Source organism: Crinia signifera, chromosome 11, assembly GCF_055691185.1.
Source record: "Crinia signifera chromosome 11, ASM5569118v1, whole genome shotgun sequence".
NCBI classification, from domain to species: Eukaryota; Metazoa; Chordata; class Amphibia; order Anura; family Myobatrachidae; genus Crinia; species Crinia signifera.
Window position 1 is genome coordinate 34875169 of NC_139227.1, and position 18992 is coordinate 34894160.

General features: G+C 46.3%; 2 protein-coding genes across 2 annotated transcripts; one reads left to right on the plus strand and one right to left on the minus strand.

Annotated features, from left to right (window-relative positions):
* Window positions 1-2755: 2755 nt before the first annotated feature.
* On the minus strand, window positions 2756-10272 carry COX4I1 (cytochrome c oxidase subunit 4I1). The gene is made up of 5 exons (XM_083165026.1): window positions 10188-10272; window positions 6457-6530; window positions 5348-5512; window positions 4095-4226; window positions 2756-3031 (listed from the first exon to the last, which is right to left on the minus strand). The coding sequence occupies exons 2-5, from the start codon at window positions 6527-6529 to the stop codon at window positions 2895-2897; spliced, it is 507 nt and encodes a 168-aa protein (XP_083021152.1). The 5' UTR covers window position 6530; window positions 10188-10272; the 3' UTR covers window positions 2756-2894.
* Window positions 10273-10348: 76 nt separating this feature from the next.
* On the plus strand, window positions 10349-16106 carry EMC8 (ER membrane protein complex subunit 8). The gene is made up of 6 exons (XM_083165025.1): window positions 10349-10515; window positions 12387-12596; window positions 12799-12875; window positions 13131-13200; window positions 14638-14732; window positions 15112-16106. The coding sequence occupies exons 2-6, from the start codon at window positions 12390-12392 to the stop codon at window positions 15269-15271; spliced, it is 609 nt and encodes a 202-aa protein (XP_083021151.1). The 5' UTR covers window positions 10349-10515; window positions 12387-12389; the 3' UTR covers window positions 15272-16106.
* Window positions 16107-18992: the final 2886 nt, after the last annotated feature.

The following is an 18992-nucleotide window of genomic DNA, read 5'->3' on the forward strand; positions in this document are numbered from 1 at the left end:
CCAGTGTGAGGTGACGGGAGGCAGTGCTGGGGACACCTTTGGCAAGGGTGAGGTGTCGGGAGGCAGTGCTGGGGACACCTATGGCCAGGGTGAGGTGTCGGGAGGCAGTGCTGGGGACACCTATGGCCAGGGTGAGGTGCCGGGAGGCAGTGCTGGGGACACCTATGGCCAGTGTGAGGTGACGGGAGGCAGTGCTGGGGACACCTATGGCCAGGGTGAGGTGACGGGAGGCAGTGCTGGGGACACCTTTGGCCAGTGAGAGGTGCCGGGAGGCAGTGCTGGGGACACCTATGGCCAGTGTGAGGTGACGGGAGGCAGTGCTGGGGACACCTATGGCCAGGGTGAGGTGACGGGAGGCAGTGCTGGGGACACCTTTGGCCAATGAGAGGTGACGGGAGGCAGTGCTGGGGACACCTATGGCCAGGGTGAGGTGACGGGAGGCAGTGTTGGGGACACCTATGGCCAGTGTGAGGTGACGGGAGGCAGTGCTGGGGACACCTATGGCCAGGGTGAGGTGACGGGAGGCAGTGCTGAGGACACCTATGGCCAGTGTGAGGTGATGGGTGGCAGTGCTGGGGACACCTATGGCCAGTGTGAGGTGATGGGAGGCAGTGCTGGGGACACCTATGGCCAGTGTGAGGTGATGGGAGGCAGTGCTGGGGACACCTATGGCCAGTGTGAGATGACAGGAGGCGGTGCTGGGGACACCTATGGCCAGGATGAGGTGACAGGAGGCAGTGCTGGGGACACCTATGGCCGGTGTGAGGTGACAGGAGGCAGTGCTGGTGAAACCTATGGCCAGTGTGAGGTGACAGGAGGCAGTGCTGGGGACACTTATGGCCAGGGTGAGGTGACAGGAGGCAGTGCTGGGGACACTTATGGCCAGTGTGAGGTGACAGGAGGCAGTGCTGGTGACACCTTTGGCCAGTGTGAGGTGACAGGAGGCAGTGCTGGTGACACCTATGGCCAGGGTGAGGTGACAGGAGGCAGTGCTGGGGACACTTATGGCCAGTGTGAGGTGACAGGAGGCAGTGCTGGGGACACCTATGGCCAGGGTGAGATGACAGGAGGTGATGCTGGGGACACCTATGGCCAGTGTGAGATGACAGGAGGCAGTGCTGGGGACACCTATGGCCAGTGTGAGGTGACAGGAGGCAATGCTGGTGACACCTATGGCCAGTGTGAGGTGACAGGAGGCAATGCTGGTGACACCTATGGCCAGGGTGAGATGACAGGAGGTGATGCTGGGGACACCTATGGCCAGTGTGAAATGACAGGAGGCAGTGCTGGGGACACCTATGGCACGTGTGAGATGACAGGAGGCAGTGCTGGGGACACCTATGGTCAGTAGGGTGTGGATCGTATTGTCGAAACCACTTAGGTCGACAGGTGGAAAGGTCAACTGGTGTCTAGGTCGACAGGTGTCAAGGTCGACATGTTTTTTTTTCAGTTTGAAGTTGCTTCGAGCACGGTGCCTCGTTGGGCTCGGCACAATATTTTATTCTCCCACCACGCCCTAGTGGACGGTAGGGCATGAAATACCGCCTGTCGGCTCCAAAGAACAGTAAAAAAAAAAGAGGTCGACCTTCCGACCTAACCCATGTCGACCCAACGGTGTTGACCTAATGACTGTCGACAATACGACCGTAGGTGGCCAGTGTGAGGTGACAGGGGGCGATGCTGGGGACACCTTTGGCCAGTGCGAGGTGACAGGGGGCGATGCTGGGGACACCTTTGGCCAGTGTGAGGTGACAGGGGGCGATGCTGGGGACACCTTTGGCCAGTGTGAGGTAATAGGATGATGACTAGGGGATGCCTATGAACAGTGTGAGGTAACAGGATGAGGACTAGGGGATGCCTATGGCCAGTGTTTGGTGACCAGACTAGCATTAGGGTACACCTATGATCAGCACAAGTTCGAAGGAGCCGGAGGCAGGTTCATTATACTGGTTAATTACTTCAAATCTCCAGATAGGGCATCAGTGTGGAAGAGTTTACAGTGGTAGCTGCTGTGTTCATCAGCCAACGTAAAACGAGCACCAGACAGCACCTCCTGGTGGCCAGATATTTTTATTGCGTGTCGTAGTTTGAGAGGGGGGGGGGGGGGGGCGACAACCCACTTTGACAGAACCAGGTGTAGTACAAAATACTCAGTTAATTTATTAGCTTACAAAAAAATGCATGTAAGGAAGGGGTTAATCTAAGGAAGAAAAGACAAACCGGCACACAGAGTGCAGGTCCCCATTTGTAGGGGAGACTTATCTGTTCTAGATTAACCCCTTCCTTACACACACCTCTTGAATGCCACTCACCTTTGATATATTACTGTTTATCAGAGGCATGTCATGTATGGGATTCAGTAGCTGCAGAGAATGCTAGTGCTTGTGGTGACATATTAGAGGATCCTTAGGTATCTCCTAGTAAGTTAGAAACCCAGAAATGTATGTCCCATTGTAATGCTCATAGTGTTTAGAGCTAGGATCCTCCTTAGCAGAAACACTTATATATATATATATATATATATACACACACACACACACACACACACACATACATGTATGAGCATATTACTTAGAAATTCTGGGGAAAACTGGTATATTTTCTTGTCTAGAACAATGTCTAGGACACAAGAGGTTGAGCTGGAAGGGTGACGTATGTTACCTCAGAGCAATTATCACCAGATTTAAACACAAACGTACCACAATATATTGTATATGTTTTTATCGGAACGTATTTAATGCGCAACCAAGAAGAATTCAAGTAAACCAGCACTTTATTGGTAACATAATAGGGGCGGAAACATTCCAGTAATTAAGCAATGAGGTGTATTGTTGTGAATGGACCATTAAGGAGGTTTTAGGTTTGCAGAACTGGAGTAAACGATGGCGGCCATCTTATTTCTTCCACTGGTTGTTCTCAAAGTCCCACTTGGAGGAAAGTCCTTCAATGGGGCCGGCTCTCATGTCCAGCATCCTCTTGGTCTGCATGGCCCTCCAATCGCCAGATAGAGTGTGAGGGATTTCTCCGAACACTGAAAACAAGAGATGCGCTCATTACTCAGAGTCTAAAGGTCATTGTCAATGGTCAAAAGGTCAACACAATAATCTTGAATGTCATAATGTTGACAAGGTTATAGTGTTGAGCACGGAACGTTTACAGTTAGGCTTAAAACTGGGTGTCAGCATTGTGGCTGTCAACGTTTTGTCACTGTTGACATATTAAAGCACATAAACCAATAATAGTTACACACCTGGAGACATGTACTTTGGTGCATAACTCATAGGACAGAGGCTGCGACGGCTGGAGGGAGGATTGGAATAGAGGGGGGAATAAAAGTCAGGACTGTGTTAATACATGGACAAGGCCATGTTAATTTGCCATATCCAGACAGCCAGTCTCTTTCACCGGAGAGAAATTCTTGCAGATATAAGTTAGGCGGTGGAGCAGCGGGACACGGTCCGGATGACGATGTATAGTATAATAGTGTTCCCGCTAGGCTGTTTTAGCAGGGCACTGCGTCCTGCCTGATTTTTAAAGGGCAAAATGCGCCCTTCCCCTCTGGCAGCTCCCCGCTAAAACAGCCTGCCTCCGAACCCTCTGGTGTGACCGGGAAAGCCCGGCGCCGCTGTAGAGAGCGATGCCCGACGCTTCCCCGGCAGTGTAGAGACTTCGGGGTGGCTGGGCCCGCCCCCGTCAGTGACGCCGGCGGGCATGCCTGCCCCTTTTTTTGACCGCGGTGGTGGCCGGGCCTGCCCCTTTTCGGCACAGCACGGCCTGTTACCGCCCAAAACAGTGATGTCGGCGGGCCCGGTCCGCCCCCCTTACGCAGCCCCCGTGCAGCGGTGCCCTGCCCGCCCTAGTTCCTAGAAGAAACACTAGCATAATGATGCCAGCAGCATACTGACCACCGCCAGAACACCAGCACTGATACTTCTAAAACATCAGGAAGCCTACACCGAAATACAGGCATCCTGAACGTAAGTGTACCGGGGCCAGTTAGGGTCAGGCTGAGTATGGGGTGGTTAGGTTTAGTCACCAGCGTGGGAATTTAGGGTTAGGCTGCGGGGTACGGGGGTTAGGCTTTGCCTGCTTACCGTATGCTCTCTGCCACATGAAAATGAAAGCAGTAAAACCAACAAAGATGAGCACGCCGCCAAAAACAGTCTTCCATTCATTTGATTTCTTGTTCATGTCAGCATAGGTCTCGTGGAATTTGATGTAGTACACTATGGGGGGGGAGAACAATGTTAGGACACATCACACACTTCAGTGTAGTAGAGAGTAATTACAGTAAGCTATTGCCATTCTCATTAAAAAGCAGAACACACATTGCCCCCTACAGACTGTATGAGGATACTGCAACGACAAATGATATTCACATAACCTGTATTAGGATCCTCCATTACACTCTGATGAGGTTGTTATCAACATTTCCACTTATTAGAAGGGATGAGTAATATTGTTATACCCTATATGAAGATCTATATGTGTCTAGTGTCTGATTGTGCCTCTGAAACACTGCCATCTGTTGACAACAAGTTAAACTATCTCTCACACATGCACCAACACAGAGGCAATTGTAAGGTAGCAGACTAGTTTTCGAAGCATTTGCATCGAGCGGGCTTACTAGTAAGATATATGTTTGCAGTTTTACGCTGCTCCCATGCTGGAAATACTGAAGACTGTGGATAGCTGGGGAATTCTAGCCACTGTTATTATGCTTTATTTCTATGGTGCCACTAACGATCCACAGGACCCTACTAAGCACGCGATGAACACCGCAACAGTAACAGGGGCTGCAGTCAGACGCAGGACATCCAAACCCAAAGGTTTGCTACAAGTTACCTGCGCTTTCCTTATACGTATAGTGATCTGTGTCCTATGTTCTCTGCTAAGTGCTTTATAACGTATGTCCATAAAGCAGAAACACAGAGATGTTCAAACCTGAACCTTTATATTATCAATAGACACATTACAATGTGGGCTATTCCCATGCAGACGATCACTGTACATAGACTTCATTACAAAAACTACCTGCAGATCCCTAACTGTAGTGACCCCTTCATATCTGGACTATAGGGCCAACGTGCAGAGAAGACTGAACGTCATGGTAAAGTTGGTTAGCAACATCCGCCAGGTCCGTGCAACGGAACGAACCACCGACCGCCCGCTAAGTGCATCTGCCTGTTATGACCCGGACCCTGGCTGCTAGCCCATGCTGGGAGTCGCAGCTGAACAGGTAATGTGAGGCCTCAGGTTGTAATTAATTACATACAGCTTTGCCATTGAAGGTGAAGGTTATAAGCAAAGGACAGGATATGTCAGGGCCAGATAAAGGGCTACTTACGATCCACCTTCTCCTTAGCGCTGAGAGACGCCCATGATCCTTTCTCCTTCTCTTTCAGAGAATTCTGCTCCGGCGACAGGTGCTCTACGTAGGAAACTTCTGGTAGGGGGATGGCTCGGTGGTCGTAGTACTTGGGAAGGGTGAAGTCAGGAATGGCAACACTTCCTTCAAAGAAAAGAGACATTTTTTTTGTAATGATAAGAATTCTAAGGAGTGAATCGGCATTACACAACACACGAACATACAATGTAGATAACTGGCTTCAGTCAGCAACAGGAGACAGAATCCTGCGTACACAGTACAGAGCGTTCTATTTACTAATAATATAGTTCATAGAACCGAGGCCCACTCTTATCCATATTCCACCGAGTTAGACCCTCAACTTTATACCACAGGGTGGCCAAGAGTGCCGATATGCAACACCCATGTATTTACTAACATATGTACTGTCAGCTACTGATCTGTTCATACTTGGTACATGGGGCATGAACACATATGTGTGTTCTGGGAAGTGGTTGAAAGGATAGGCAATAGGTCAACACCAAAAGGTCAACATGAGATAAAAAATGTAATTTGTGTTTATTTTTGGATGGGGGGGGGGCTTTTTCATACTTTACCATCCATGTCCACTAAACTTGGGAGTGTTAAAGTGTGCAGAGCAATGCGAAGCACCGGGCCCGACGCATGACAAGCAAAGCGAGGGCCATGTAGACAGGTGCCAACGTGTAATCCCAAAAAATAAAAAGAGAGGAGAAAACCCAATGTCGACCTTTTGACCCTGTCAGACCTTTCTATCCACACCCATGTGTCCTATATTTATTCATGGTAATAACTATAATTGTCATTTCTAATGTTTCTATTCTTTTGGCAATATTGTTCATTGACACTGTATACTGGAAGTGTGGATTAGATTATACATGTGATGCTTCAATAAAAGCATTTTTATAAACAAAACAACAAACGTATATTTATTCATTTTTAAATTGGGGACTACGTTTACACTTTTTTGGGGGAAAAGTACAAGTTAATATGCTGTTTTGACATCACTTTGTTGAAGAGCCTCAGAATCCTGTGGCTAGCACAGTAGCAATTTCTAGAGGGGAACTTACCGTGTCCTTGGAGACAGGCGGAGGTGGTAAGCGCCCTCCTTCCAAGCAAGCTAAGCACTCGTGGAGCCCACATCCTAAAAACAGCAAAATGCACCAGTTATAACAGACAGGAGACCACAAGACAGCATTGCATAATCAGAGAAGCTCTCTGGCTAGACGTCACTAGCTTGGCCAGGGCTACTTAGTTCAAGGTGTCAAACTTTCACAAAACACACACAGCCAACGAAATCTGTGCTGCTCATGTGCCACTTTCCCAAGTGCTCAGCCTAGATCCCGGTGCTTGACAGAAACATCACTGAAGAATCGGGAACAGGCACAGCTCAGTCCGCAGCGCAACAGTGACAATACAGCCTCTCCTACACATCCCATGTCCCCACTGCACACTACTGATCCTGGTGAGACCTTTATACTTATACGAGTCAACAAAAAAGGTCACAAAATGCAGACGGGAATCAACCCTCATCTAAAAAATACAATTACTGCATAAATATGGAATTACATTAACTGCTGTTAAATCATCTTAAGTTTCATTCACATTGAAAAAAAAAATGCCTGGTATGGTTTTCTCATAGCTGCATCAAAGATTCAGTCATTAAATGTTTGATGAAAGCGCCTGATTGTTGTTTCTGGCCAATCAGCTCCTGTGAATTTACATATTGCAGCTGATTGGCTGATGCATTATCACCTTGCAAGTAACGTTCTTTATGGAGATAGATACCACTTCTCCAAGCTTCATACATTTGCCCCTCAGCCTGTAACATGAGTTATGAGAGGATTGTCTGGTAATTAATTTACTCTCCACTGTATCACTTTAGAAGCTTAGTATAGTGTTCATTCTAGCACCTGCTATCTTTGAAAACCAATGTAGTTCCTCTTCCCTGCCTGGGGTGTCGCTGTCTGCTGTAGTGCTTCTAGCACAGTGTGGTCTGTATATCAGCACTGATATGCAAACCAGACCTGTGCTAGAAACACCACAGCAGACAGCGACATCCCAGGCAGGGAAGAGGAACTGCATGGGTTTTCAAAGATAGCGGGTGCTAGAATGAACACTACTAGTACATTTGGGCCTACGTCCCAGCTATTGTCCTCTGTTATGTGCTGTTCTACAATGTCCCCGTTATTCTCCTCTATTATATGACATTCAACATTATCCCCATTATAGTACTCTATACTGTAATATGACTTTGTACAATGTCCTTTTAAATTACATGCCGCAATGTGTTAGTATATTCCACCAGGCCCCCGCTATATATCCCGCCATTTCCTCACTATGGACCTGTTATATGACATTCCGCCATGTCCCCATTATGGACCTGTTATATGATATTTTTCAATGTCTCCACTACTGTCCTACTAAATATAATCCACCATATACCTGCTATTGTCCAGTGTCATATATTCTGTCATGTCCTTGATATTGTCCTGTATTATACTGTATAATATTCTACCATATCCCTGCTGTTGTCCTTGGTTATATAATCCTGCATATCCCAGCTATCATCCTGTTTTATATATATTCCCCCATGTCCCTGCTATTGTATGACATTCCTGCATTATACCCACCACTGTCCTGTGTTATAAATGTTACCATGTCCGCGTTAGTGCCATCTGTAGTATGACATTTCGCCATGTCACGCTATTGTTCTCTGTTATATAATCTGCCATATCCACACTACCATCATGTGTTATATATTGTGTCATGTCCTCTCTACTGTCCTATGCTTTATGGCATTAGGCCATTGACCTGTGTCATTATATATATATATATTCCGCCATGTCCCCGCTATTATCTTGTTATATATATTCTGTCCCCACTATTATCTTCTGTTGAATGACATCTCGCCAGGCTGTCGTTATTGTCCTCTGTTGTATGACATTCCGCCATGTCCCTTCTACTGTCCTCTAGTGGTCATTTTAGCACCCTGCATCTTTCAAAACCCATGCAGTTACTCTTCCCTGACTAGAGTATTGCTCTCTGCTATGGTGCAACTAGCAGTATACAGTCGTTGGGTCGCCATGCATTAGGTCAACATGGCTTAGGTCGACAGACAAAATGTCAACCTGAGTTTTCCACTTTTTTTTTTTGAGCAGACGTGCCAACAGGTGGTATTTCATGCCCTACCATTCCCTAGGGCATAGTGGGAGAATAGAATAGTGTGTCGAAGCATGGCGAGCGCACTGAGCCAGGAGAGGGGACGCGGTACACTTTGACAAATGTGAAAAACTCATGTTGATCTAATGCTTGTCTCGACCTTCCAACCTTAGCTATGTCAATCCAATGCTGGTTGCCCTAATATGTGTCACCCCAATGACCAATACCCCTCCTAGCACAGGACCGGTCTGTATATCAGCGCTGAAATACTATTATATCATATTCCACCATGTCCCCCCTGTTATGTTATATATTACACCATGTCCCAGCTACTGTCCTCTGTTGTATGACATACCTCCATGTACCCGCCATATTACACCATGTCCCAGATACTGTCCTCTGTTGTATGACATACCGCCATGTCCCCACCATATTACACCATGTCCCAGATACTGTCCTCTGTTGTATGACATACCTCCATGTCCCCGCTATATTACACCAGGTCCCAGATACTGTCCTCTGTTGTATGACATACCGCCATGTCCCCGCTATATTACACCAGGTCCCAGATACTGTCCTCTGTTGTATGACATACCGCCATGTCCCAGATACTGTCCTCTGTTATATGACATACCGCCATGTCCCCGCTATATTACACCATGTCCCAGATACTGTCCGCTGTTGTATGACATACTGCCATGTCCCCGCTATATTACACCAGGTCCCAGATACTGTCCTCTGTTGTATGACATACCGCCATGTCCCCACTATATTACACCAGGTCCCAGATACTGTCCTCTGTTGTATGACATACCGCCATGTCCCAGATACTGTCCTCTGTTATATGACATACCGCCATGTCCCCGCTATATTACACCATGTCCCAGATACTGTCCTCTGTTGTATGACATACCTCCATGTACCCGCCATATTACACCATGTCCCAGATACTGTCCTCTGTTGTATGACATACCGCCATGTCCCCGCTATATTACACCATGTCCCAGCTACTGTCCTCTGTTGTATGACATACCTCCATGTACCCGCTATATTACGCCATGTCCCAGATACTGTCCTCTGTTGTATGACATACCGCCATGTCCCAGATACTGTCCTCTGTTATATGACATACCGCCATGTCCCCGCTATATTACACCATGTCCCAGATACTGTCCTCCGTTGTATGACATACCGCCATGTCCCCGCTATATTACACCATGTCCCAGTTACTGTCCTCTGTTGTATGACATACCGCCATGTCCCCGCTATATTACACCATGTCCCAGATACTGTCCTCTGTTGTATGACATACCTCCATGTGCACTGGGATAGGCCATTATCACCACATGGTAGAACAGATTACACAGCCTGTACTCCCATATCGCTGCCAGGGTGACTAGCGCAGTACAAGGGATCTGTATCATACATAACAGACATGGCCTAGCGTGCTGTATATGCTAGCTGCCAATGGGTCAGGACTGCAGGACACTCTGGGGCTTGATGTCCCCCACCCAGATGACATGATGCCGGATATTAATGCGAGGTGAGGGGGTGCAGGGGGTCCTGCACATGAAGCAGTTCTAAGTATGACTCACCCCCCCGCAAAGACCAGTCCCAACAACCTGGAGCCCGCACTCACCTCACCCAGTCACCGCCTGCCAAGAACAGAGGACACCGGAACTGGCGAGAGGAAGGAGGAGGAGCCAGACTGTCCGCGGCGCGCTGCATGCCGGGACAGCGTGGAGGACCATGCGCAAAGAACGCTCAGCTTACCATGTATAGTCCGATCCATCTGCCCTCGTCCAAGATGGCCGACCGGGACTCACCCGGCATCACGGGACCAGGCAGGGCCCATTTACGGCCTTCGCTCCATTGCGACCGCCGGCTGCTTGCTTTACGGCTGTGCCTGAGTGCTCGCGGTGTCAAACGGCTCGTACCCCATTTACCCCATCGTGTCAGACCGAGAGGTGAGAGTGCGAGCGCTGAGACGGGCAACACTGCCACCCGGTGACCTTACTATGACCCGTCAGAGGCCACAACAGCGGCCATCCATTTGTCGTATAGGAGGATTGTGCTATGTACATTAATTATTATTTGTATCATCATCATCATCATTGTGTTTCTGACATTAGCCGGCGCTCCTCCAGTCTGCTCCCCAACATTTACCAGCTTTGTTTCTGACATTAGCCAGAGCTCCACCTCCTGTCTGCTCCCCAACATTTACCAACAGTGTGTTTCTGACATTAGCCTGAGCACCTCCTCGTCTGCTCCCCAACATTTACCAGCTGTGTGTTTCTGACATTAGCCAGAGCACCACCTCCAGTCTGCTCCCCAACATTTACCAGCTGTGTGTTTCTGACATTAGCCAGAGCGCCACCTCCAGTCTGCTCCCCAACATTTACCAGCTGTGTGTTTCTGACATTAGCCAGAGCTCCTCCTCCAGCCTGCTCCCCAACATTTTCCAGCCCTCCCCGTCCAGTCTGTTCCCCAAAATTCACCAGCTGTGTGCTACTGATGTTAGCCAGCACTTCTCTAGTCTGCTCCCCAACATTTACCAGCTGTGTGTTTCTGACGTTAGCCAGAGCTCCACCTCCAGTCTGTTCCCCAACATTTACCAGCTGTGTTTATGACATTAGCCAGAGCTCCACCTCCAGCCTGCTCCCCAACATTTTCCGGCGCTCCCCGTCCAGTCTGTTCCTCAAAATTCACCAGCTGTGTGCTACTGATGTTAGCCAGCACTTCTCCAGTCTGCTCCCCAACATTTACCAGCTGTGTGCTTCTGACATTAGCCAGCGCTCCTCGCCCAGTCTGTTCCCCACCATTATGCAGAGCTGCGCATTCTGTCGGTTCCGCCACATTAACCAGCTGTCATTTGCCGACATATTGAACTGCATGTCTGTTCTCCAACTTTTGCCAGGCTGTTCCCAATGTTATCAAGAAATATGTGCCCTGTGATGGGGATACGGTCGTATTGTCGACCCAACTTATGTCGTCACCATTGGGTCGACATGGATGAAGGTCGACAGGTGTCTAGGTCGACATGGGACAAGGTTGACATGCATTAGGTTGACAGGTCACGGGGTCGACATGGGGTTTTTCACTGTTTTATGAGCCGACGTGTCAACAGACGGTATTTCATGCCCTACCATCCACTAGGGCGTGGTGGGAGAATAAAATAGTGTGCTTAGTGAAGCGAGGGGCTGCAGTTCACTCCCAACTCTGTCCATGTCGACATTTGGGTAAAAAAACAGTGGAAAAAAACATGTCGACCTTGCGACGTAACCCATTTGTCGACCTAGACACCTGTCGACCTAAGTCGGGTCGACCATACGCTCCACACGCCTGTGATGTTCCCCCATCATTAGCCATTTGTCTGTTCTTGAGACAGGGCCTAATTCAGACTTTATGGCAAAGCACATTTTTTCTCTCTATTTGACAAAACCATGCTTTACTGCATGTGGGGCCACCCAAATCTAACTCTCTGCACATGTTACACCTGCCCCACCTGCAGTGCAACATGGTTTTGTCCGTTAGAGAAAAAAATGTGCTTTGAGACCAAGTGTGAATTAGGCCCACAATCCAGGCACGCATGCTCTGTCTGGATGAAGAGGATTTGTATATTAGATATTAATTTTTTGAGTGATTTAAAACGGGCACAAAACTAAAAATATAATTTTAACTAGTGTGAAATGGTTTCTTGTAACTTATTCGCCCTCTTATTGTCTCTGTAATTCTAGGTATTCACGCTTCTTTTGTGTTTTCATTTGTTTGACTGGTTAATATGTGCTATGATTTGTGTAAATGCGAATACATGTCCTGTTGGAACCTTATATTACAGAAAATGCCCACCTTTAAGCTGACTACACAAGCCTACTGCAAAATGATGCTCCACAGTGCCAAGCATCCAGCCTGCGCAGTAAACGGCATCTTGGTGGCTGAAAAGCAGAAGCGTAAAGAAAGTCACTCGCAGGTCCTGTTTGTCGACTGTGTCCCGCTCTTCCACGGCGCCATAGCTCTGTCCCCGGTGCTGGAGGTAGCACTGACCCTGGTAAGTCCGGTCTACTGGTGTGACTCCTGAATTCAGTTCCATCTGACAACCCAAGCCGCCACCACCCCACTCCCTCCCCCCAGCACAACAAGTTATATTTAAACCTTGTGTCCCATTCTCTGCTATAAAGTAAATTGTACAGGAACGCTTGCAGATCTATTTGAGTGGAATATGACTGTTATTTCATCCTCCCTGTTTTTAGATTGATACTTGGTGCAAAGAAAACAGTTATGTAATCGCTGGATACTATCAAGCCAATGAGCGCCTCAAGGACAACAGGTTAGTCTTGCCTGTATTGATCCCCACTTTGCATCCAATCGCTGTTATATTTAACTGGGCACTGCAGAACCCTTGTGGCGTCATATAAATAAAGGATAATAATAATTTATCTGTGTCTGACACCGCTCATCCTCTGCTAATAGCTATGTATAAACTTTCAATCCCCTGAGGCAGCAGACGCAGTGTTTGCCCATTTGCCGCTGCATGTTTTTCTTGTACAATTTGTAGAGAAAATAACTGAATTTTGTGTCATAGTCCCAACCAGGTCGCTGAGAGAATCGCGTCCAGGATCGCAGAGGGATGCAGTGACACAGCTCTAATAATGGTATTTAAGTAATCTTCTTTTATCATTTTAATCTAGAACCATGGTAGGTAATGTGTATGGCGGCACTGACCAGTATAGGGCAGCCTACAGGTGCATATACCAGTGTAGGGCATGTGATTCTGGGGCCGAGTCTCCTACTCCTGTGATGCTGTTTACTTAGCCCTGTTGCTTTTCAATCTGAGACCATGTAATCACTTTTTCCTGATGGGAGGAGGAGGTGTTGCCCCCATATTGGGGCTAGGGATGTCTTTACCACGGTTTTAAGTTGTTACAGATGATTTTACCTTACAGAACAAGTGAATAATGCTGGCCACACATAGACCAACTTTCCTCCATCCATCCAACTAGTTGCTTGGATGGAATCAAAATCTGGTTCTGGATGGGAGCAAATGTAATATTTACTTCGGAAGTTTGCTCGCAAAATCTGGAAAAGGACAAAAAACAGTCGCTCAGACACGGTAGTGTAGTTGAACCTGTTTGATTTAAAATATTTGACCATTTTCCTGGGTTTGTGAGCACATTTCTGATTGTCCTTTGCTCTCATCCAGTAGCAAATTTTTATTCCATCCAAGCAACTAGTTGGATGGTTGGAAGAAAGTTGGTCTGATGTGTGGCCAGCATAAGTATTGTGTCTATATTGTGTTTTTTTGTTATTTCTATAGCGCACGCATATTCCGCAGCGCTGTACAGAGAATACTTGATCTTTCGCATCAGTCCCTGCCCCAGTGGAGCTTACAATCTATATTCCCTACCTCATGTACATGCACACACAGACATTCTAGGGTTATTTTTTTGGGAGCCAATCAACCTACCAGTATTTTTTTAGATTGTGTGAGGAAACCGGAGTACCCGGAGTAAGCCCACGCAAGCACGGGGAGAATATACAAACTCACAGTTAGGGCCATGGTGGGAATCAATCCCCTGACCTCAGCGCTCTGAGGCAGTAATGCTAACCATTACACCATCCATGCTGTCCTGCAATGCTTAGTGTTTGAATTGCATGCCAAGCCATGCTGGGTATATGTGTGGTATTATGTGATTGATATTTTTGTATGTTGACCTTTTTCTGATTTGAGATGATATACAATAAATCTGTTTTCTTTTGGGATTGTTCATCCCATCCAAATACTATATAGAAAGAGATATACAATATAATAAAGTACTTTATGGTAATTATTTTCTAGATCGCTACATTGGAGCTGTGTGAAGGGCTGCAGATTACTCCTTTATCAATATGCTTTTAGGAAGGGTTTCTGTATATAAAACACAGGCTCACTAGAATTTGAAACCTGCCCCCTGGTGGTGCCGGGGAACAACTGGTTTCTTTTACTAAATCCTCTGAAATGCACCAATGCTTTTGTTTTGTTAGAGTAATGTTTTAGAACAGTCCATTTCAGTCAATTTGCATATAATATTCCCCAGTTGTCTCCCTGACAGGTGGACAACTCCAAGTTCTCAGTGGAAAGTGTCATTCCTTCAATTCACGTGTACGAGCACCACGATAACAAGTGGAAAGGCAAAGATCTGCACGAGTGAGTATTAACTGCAACATTTACCTAATGATCTGAAACAAGTTGGATGGAGCTACATTAATAGGAAATGCAAATTCCACACTTCCTTTTACATTTCCTTTTAATGCGTAGTTCCAGGAGGCAATTCAATTGTTTTTTTGAGTGGGGATAGGTTATGGGCGCATGACGGAACAATGCAGTTGTTTTGCTGATTGGGCGCAACTGTATTACTTATTGCTCTTCACCTAAATGCCATAAGTTTAGCCATATAAACTGCTTAAATCCGTGCAAAGTCCTGTTAAGGTCGCCGAAACAGCCAACTTTACACTCATTTCTGCTTACCACCTCCGGTATAGAATATTTATTTTATTGTGATATTGACACCTCTCAATATTTCCAGGGACGTCTTTGAAGACTGGCCAGAAGCTCAGAGGATTTCTTCTGCTCTCTTAGACAGCCGGTCTTACGAGACCCTAGTGGATTTTGACAGCCACCTCGATGACCTCCGAAATGACTGGGCCAACTCTGAAATCAATAAATCCATTATCCATCTATGCTAAGGCTATATGGAACTCTGCGGGACCCAAGCTATGCAAGATGACCTCTGTATGTAGAAAGTAAGGAACATTTTATGCTGGATGCGGTCTCCTGTCTTTAGGTTTTCGGAGAGCTGGGCGTCTGCTCGCTTCCATACAGAGGGAGTCTCTTTTTGCTGGAATCTACCCGTGTAACGCCTCTCTTGTCTCCTACAGAATGGGGCACAGCCTGCAAAATTCTGCAGAGGTTGCTGGGCAGATTAAACGGTTTCTCTATAATTGTAAGAGGATAATTTTACTAAGATCTCAATTTTTTTTTTTTTTTTCCAGATGGCATATTAACAAAGTTGTATGAACAGATGACTTAATATAATCTTAAATAATAGGTGGTGATGCAGTTTAATTTTTATCTGTTTGTAAATGAAAACTTTAAGGATCATTCAATGTATGTCATTGGCCATGCTGGGATTGGCATGGTCGTAGTATTTGATTGTTTTGGCCACTACACTTAAAGTTTGAGGCTGGTGGAATTACACACCAGCGGCTACATCCCACGGATAAAGCGATCCTATAAGTGGCAGCTATGTTTGTTTTGTTTTTTTATTGCTGCCTACAAGTAGATATTATTGTATACTAAAAGTCTTTATTGTTCTTTTTATATGAACCTGATGTCGCGGTTTTTGCATGTTTGCATAGAAGACGCGGCACAATGCATCGCTCAGCCGCCTTCTCCAGTGTGTTTTTTGCTGTCATTCTTTCAAGTTCTCCGTTGCGTTAGGCTCGGAGAGGTACAATGTCTTACACTGAAATCAGGTCGTTTTTTCATTTTGTCCTAGAAATAAAACTAAACCTCCCACTATTTCTCCTGATCTCCAAGGGTACTTTGTGGTGTTTTTTTATTGTTAAAATGCATTTGATTTTTTTTTCCCCCCATTATTTATTTAAAACTTAGTTTTCTTTCATTTGCTCTTTGCCGTTAATATTAACATACTGTAAATGAAGAATATGAAAGGCAGACTTGAATGTAATGGATAGAAAATAATACGAGTGGTCAGCGTGAAGTAGTGTTTGCTAAAGTTTGTCCAGCAATGGTTTTATGTTTTAGCATTGCAGACTACTTTGTAACCATAATTGTTCAGTCGTGGATTAATACACAAAGGGCCTTATTCTAGTTCACTCTTTCTGACAAAATCCTTCTTAGATGGACAAAACCATGTGCACTGCAGGTGGGGCAGATGTTACTTGTGCAGAGAGAAATAGATTTGGGTGGGGTTTTACTTTGGGCAGTATTCAATGAGAAAAGTTCTCCGTGTTTTGTGGAGAACTTGTGCTTTGTTCGCCTTGGACGGAGCATTTTGCTCTCCAAAAGCGAGCAACCCTATTCAATGTGAAATTCTCTCCGTCTTTCTAAGTGATGTTCTCCGTGTCTCTCCGTGTAGCAATTCTCCATCTTTTGATGGAGAGCTGGAATGTGAACTTTTAAACTAAAAGGTTTTTTTCTTAAATTTTGGTGTCAAAAAATCATTTTTTTTTTCTGTGAAGGGGCATGTTATTTTTATTCATGTGCTTATAGCACATGAATATATATTAAATTTTAAAAAAAATATTTTTTTTTTTTATTTTTTTTTACACAGTGCAGCCAGCAGGGGGCCGGAGCGCTCGAGCCGCTCATTACATATTAATATATTCACTGCACCCGATCGATAGTATGCACGAATGGGTGCAGTGAATACTGGGTCCCCCGCTGGCTATAGGGGGGGGCAGCCTGTGCTGCCTGGGTCCCAGAGAGCCCCCCTCCTCTCCACATTCCTCTGGAGCAGCCAGGGAGACTTTAATCTCTCTGGCTGCTTCCGGCTCCCTGAAAGCTCCCTGCTCCCTGCAGGGGTTAAGACTCTCCGCGAGTGGCGGAGAGTCTTAACCACATTGAATAGAGGGAGCAGGAGTGGCAGAGAGCCCTCCGGAACACGGAGAGTGCATGGAGAGCGAAATAAAACGCTCTCCATGCACGGAGAACTTTGACATTGAATACTGCCCTTTAAAGTGAGATCTATATTGCAGTGTAAAAATAAAGCCACCAGTATTTACCCTGCACAGAAACAAAATAACTCACCCAAATCTAAATCTCTCTGTACATTTTACATCTGCCCCCTGCAGTGCACATGGTTTTGTCCATCTAAGAAGGATTTTGTCAGAAAGAGTGAACTAGAATAAGGCCCAAAGACTAATGAGTATTGCAGACCTGCAATATTTTCTCATCTTGAGGTTTTGGGGGAAATTTACTAAAGGAAATTTGTAAAAAAATAGGTGTATTTGTATCCAGAAATACACTCATTTTTGACATTTACTATCCTGAAAATACGGCTATTCGTATTAGTATTGATGTGCTATCAATACGAATACGAATTGCCGTATTTTCGGGATGGTAAATGTCAAAAATAAGTGTATTTCTTGATACAAATACACCTATTTTTTACAAATTTTCTTTAGTAAATTTCCCCCTTTGTAACTAGCTGATTTACAACTTGAATGATATGTGCAGTTAAGCAAATTTACTTCTTTGCGCATTTTTTGTGACGGTACTTATGTAGTATCTGGGCGCCCGATTTTAAAATCGGGTCGGAAAAATCGCATCGGATCGCAACCGATATCGCATGCGATCCGATTTTCCATAGGATTCAATGTTAACCTAGTCCTGTTCATTTCCCCACTATCCAAGTGGGCATAGAGTTGATCTTATAAAGCGTGGCGAGCGCAGCGAGCCACCGAGCCCAAAGCGTGGCGAGTGGCCGCGGATTACTTAAAATGTTTTCCATGCCTTAAGGTAAGGCATACAATCACAAAATCGGGCGCCCAGATACTACATAAGTACCTTTGTGACTGTTCCTTAATCTAATATACGACCATGGGCAAAAGTTTTAAGACTGACACAAATATACATTTTTACAAAGTCTGCTGCATCTGTTTTTAGGATGGCGATTTGCATATACTCCCAGGATGTCATCAAGAGTGATCACATGAATTTCAATTATTTGCCAAGTTCCTTTTTTTCCATGACAATGAACTTCATCCTAAAAACATTTCTACTGCATTTAAACCCTGCCACAAAAGTACAGATGGGGCTTGTGTCATTTTTGCAGGGCTGTGTTTCTAACGCCAGCCCCGCGCACATGAGACACTCACGCGCCCCCTGGCAACGACGCCTGCCTCCGGTCGCTGCAGGTACCCCGTCCCCGCGCCGAGCGCCCCCCTAACCCTGCCCCTCTCCCTGAAGCGGAGACGGGCAGGGACATGCAGCGTCCCCGCCGAGAGACTGGGATGCGTCAGACGCACACGCGTCCCAGTTCAGTGTAGCCCCTGTCCGCCGGCGCTCGCCAGCGGGGAGGGTCTGACGAGCCCCGGCCAAGGATGGCAGGGGCTACATCTGTAGGAATAACAGATTGGAAACTTAACAGAGGGTGGTGCTTGAAATAATTGTTCTTCCACTGTTAACCATGCGAGTGTGAACTACACGGCATTTACCTGGAATTTAAATGCCAGGAGCTGCGGTGAGGGACCCCGTTCTCACTTCTAGGCAAATTCCCGAGTGAAGCAGTTCTACCCGGTAATTTGCCTTTAACATGGGTTTTTTGGTAGTGTGAATGGGTCAACCCGTGTCTGCATACCCGGATCTCAAACACTGGGGAAAAAGAAGGGTTTTACCCGTGTATGAGATCCGTAAATGCAGACACAGTTGACCCGTTCACAC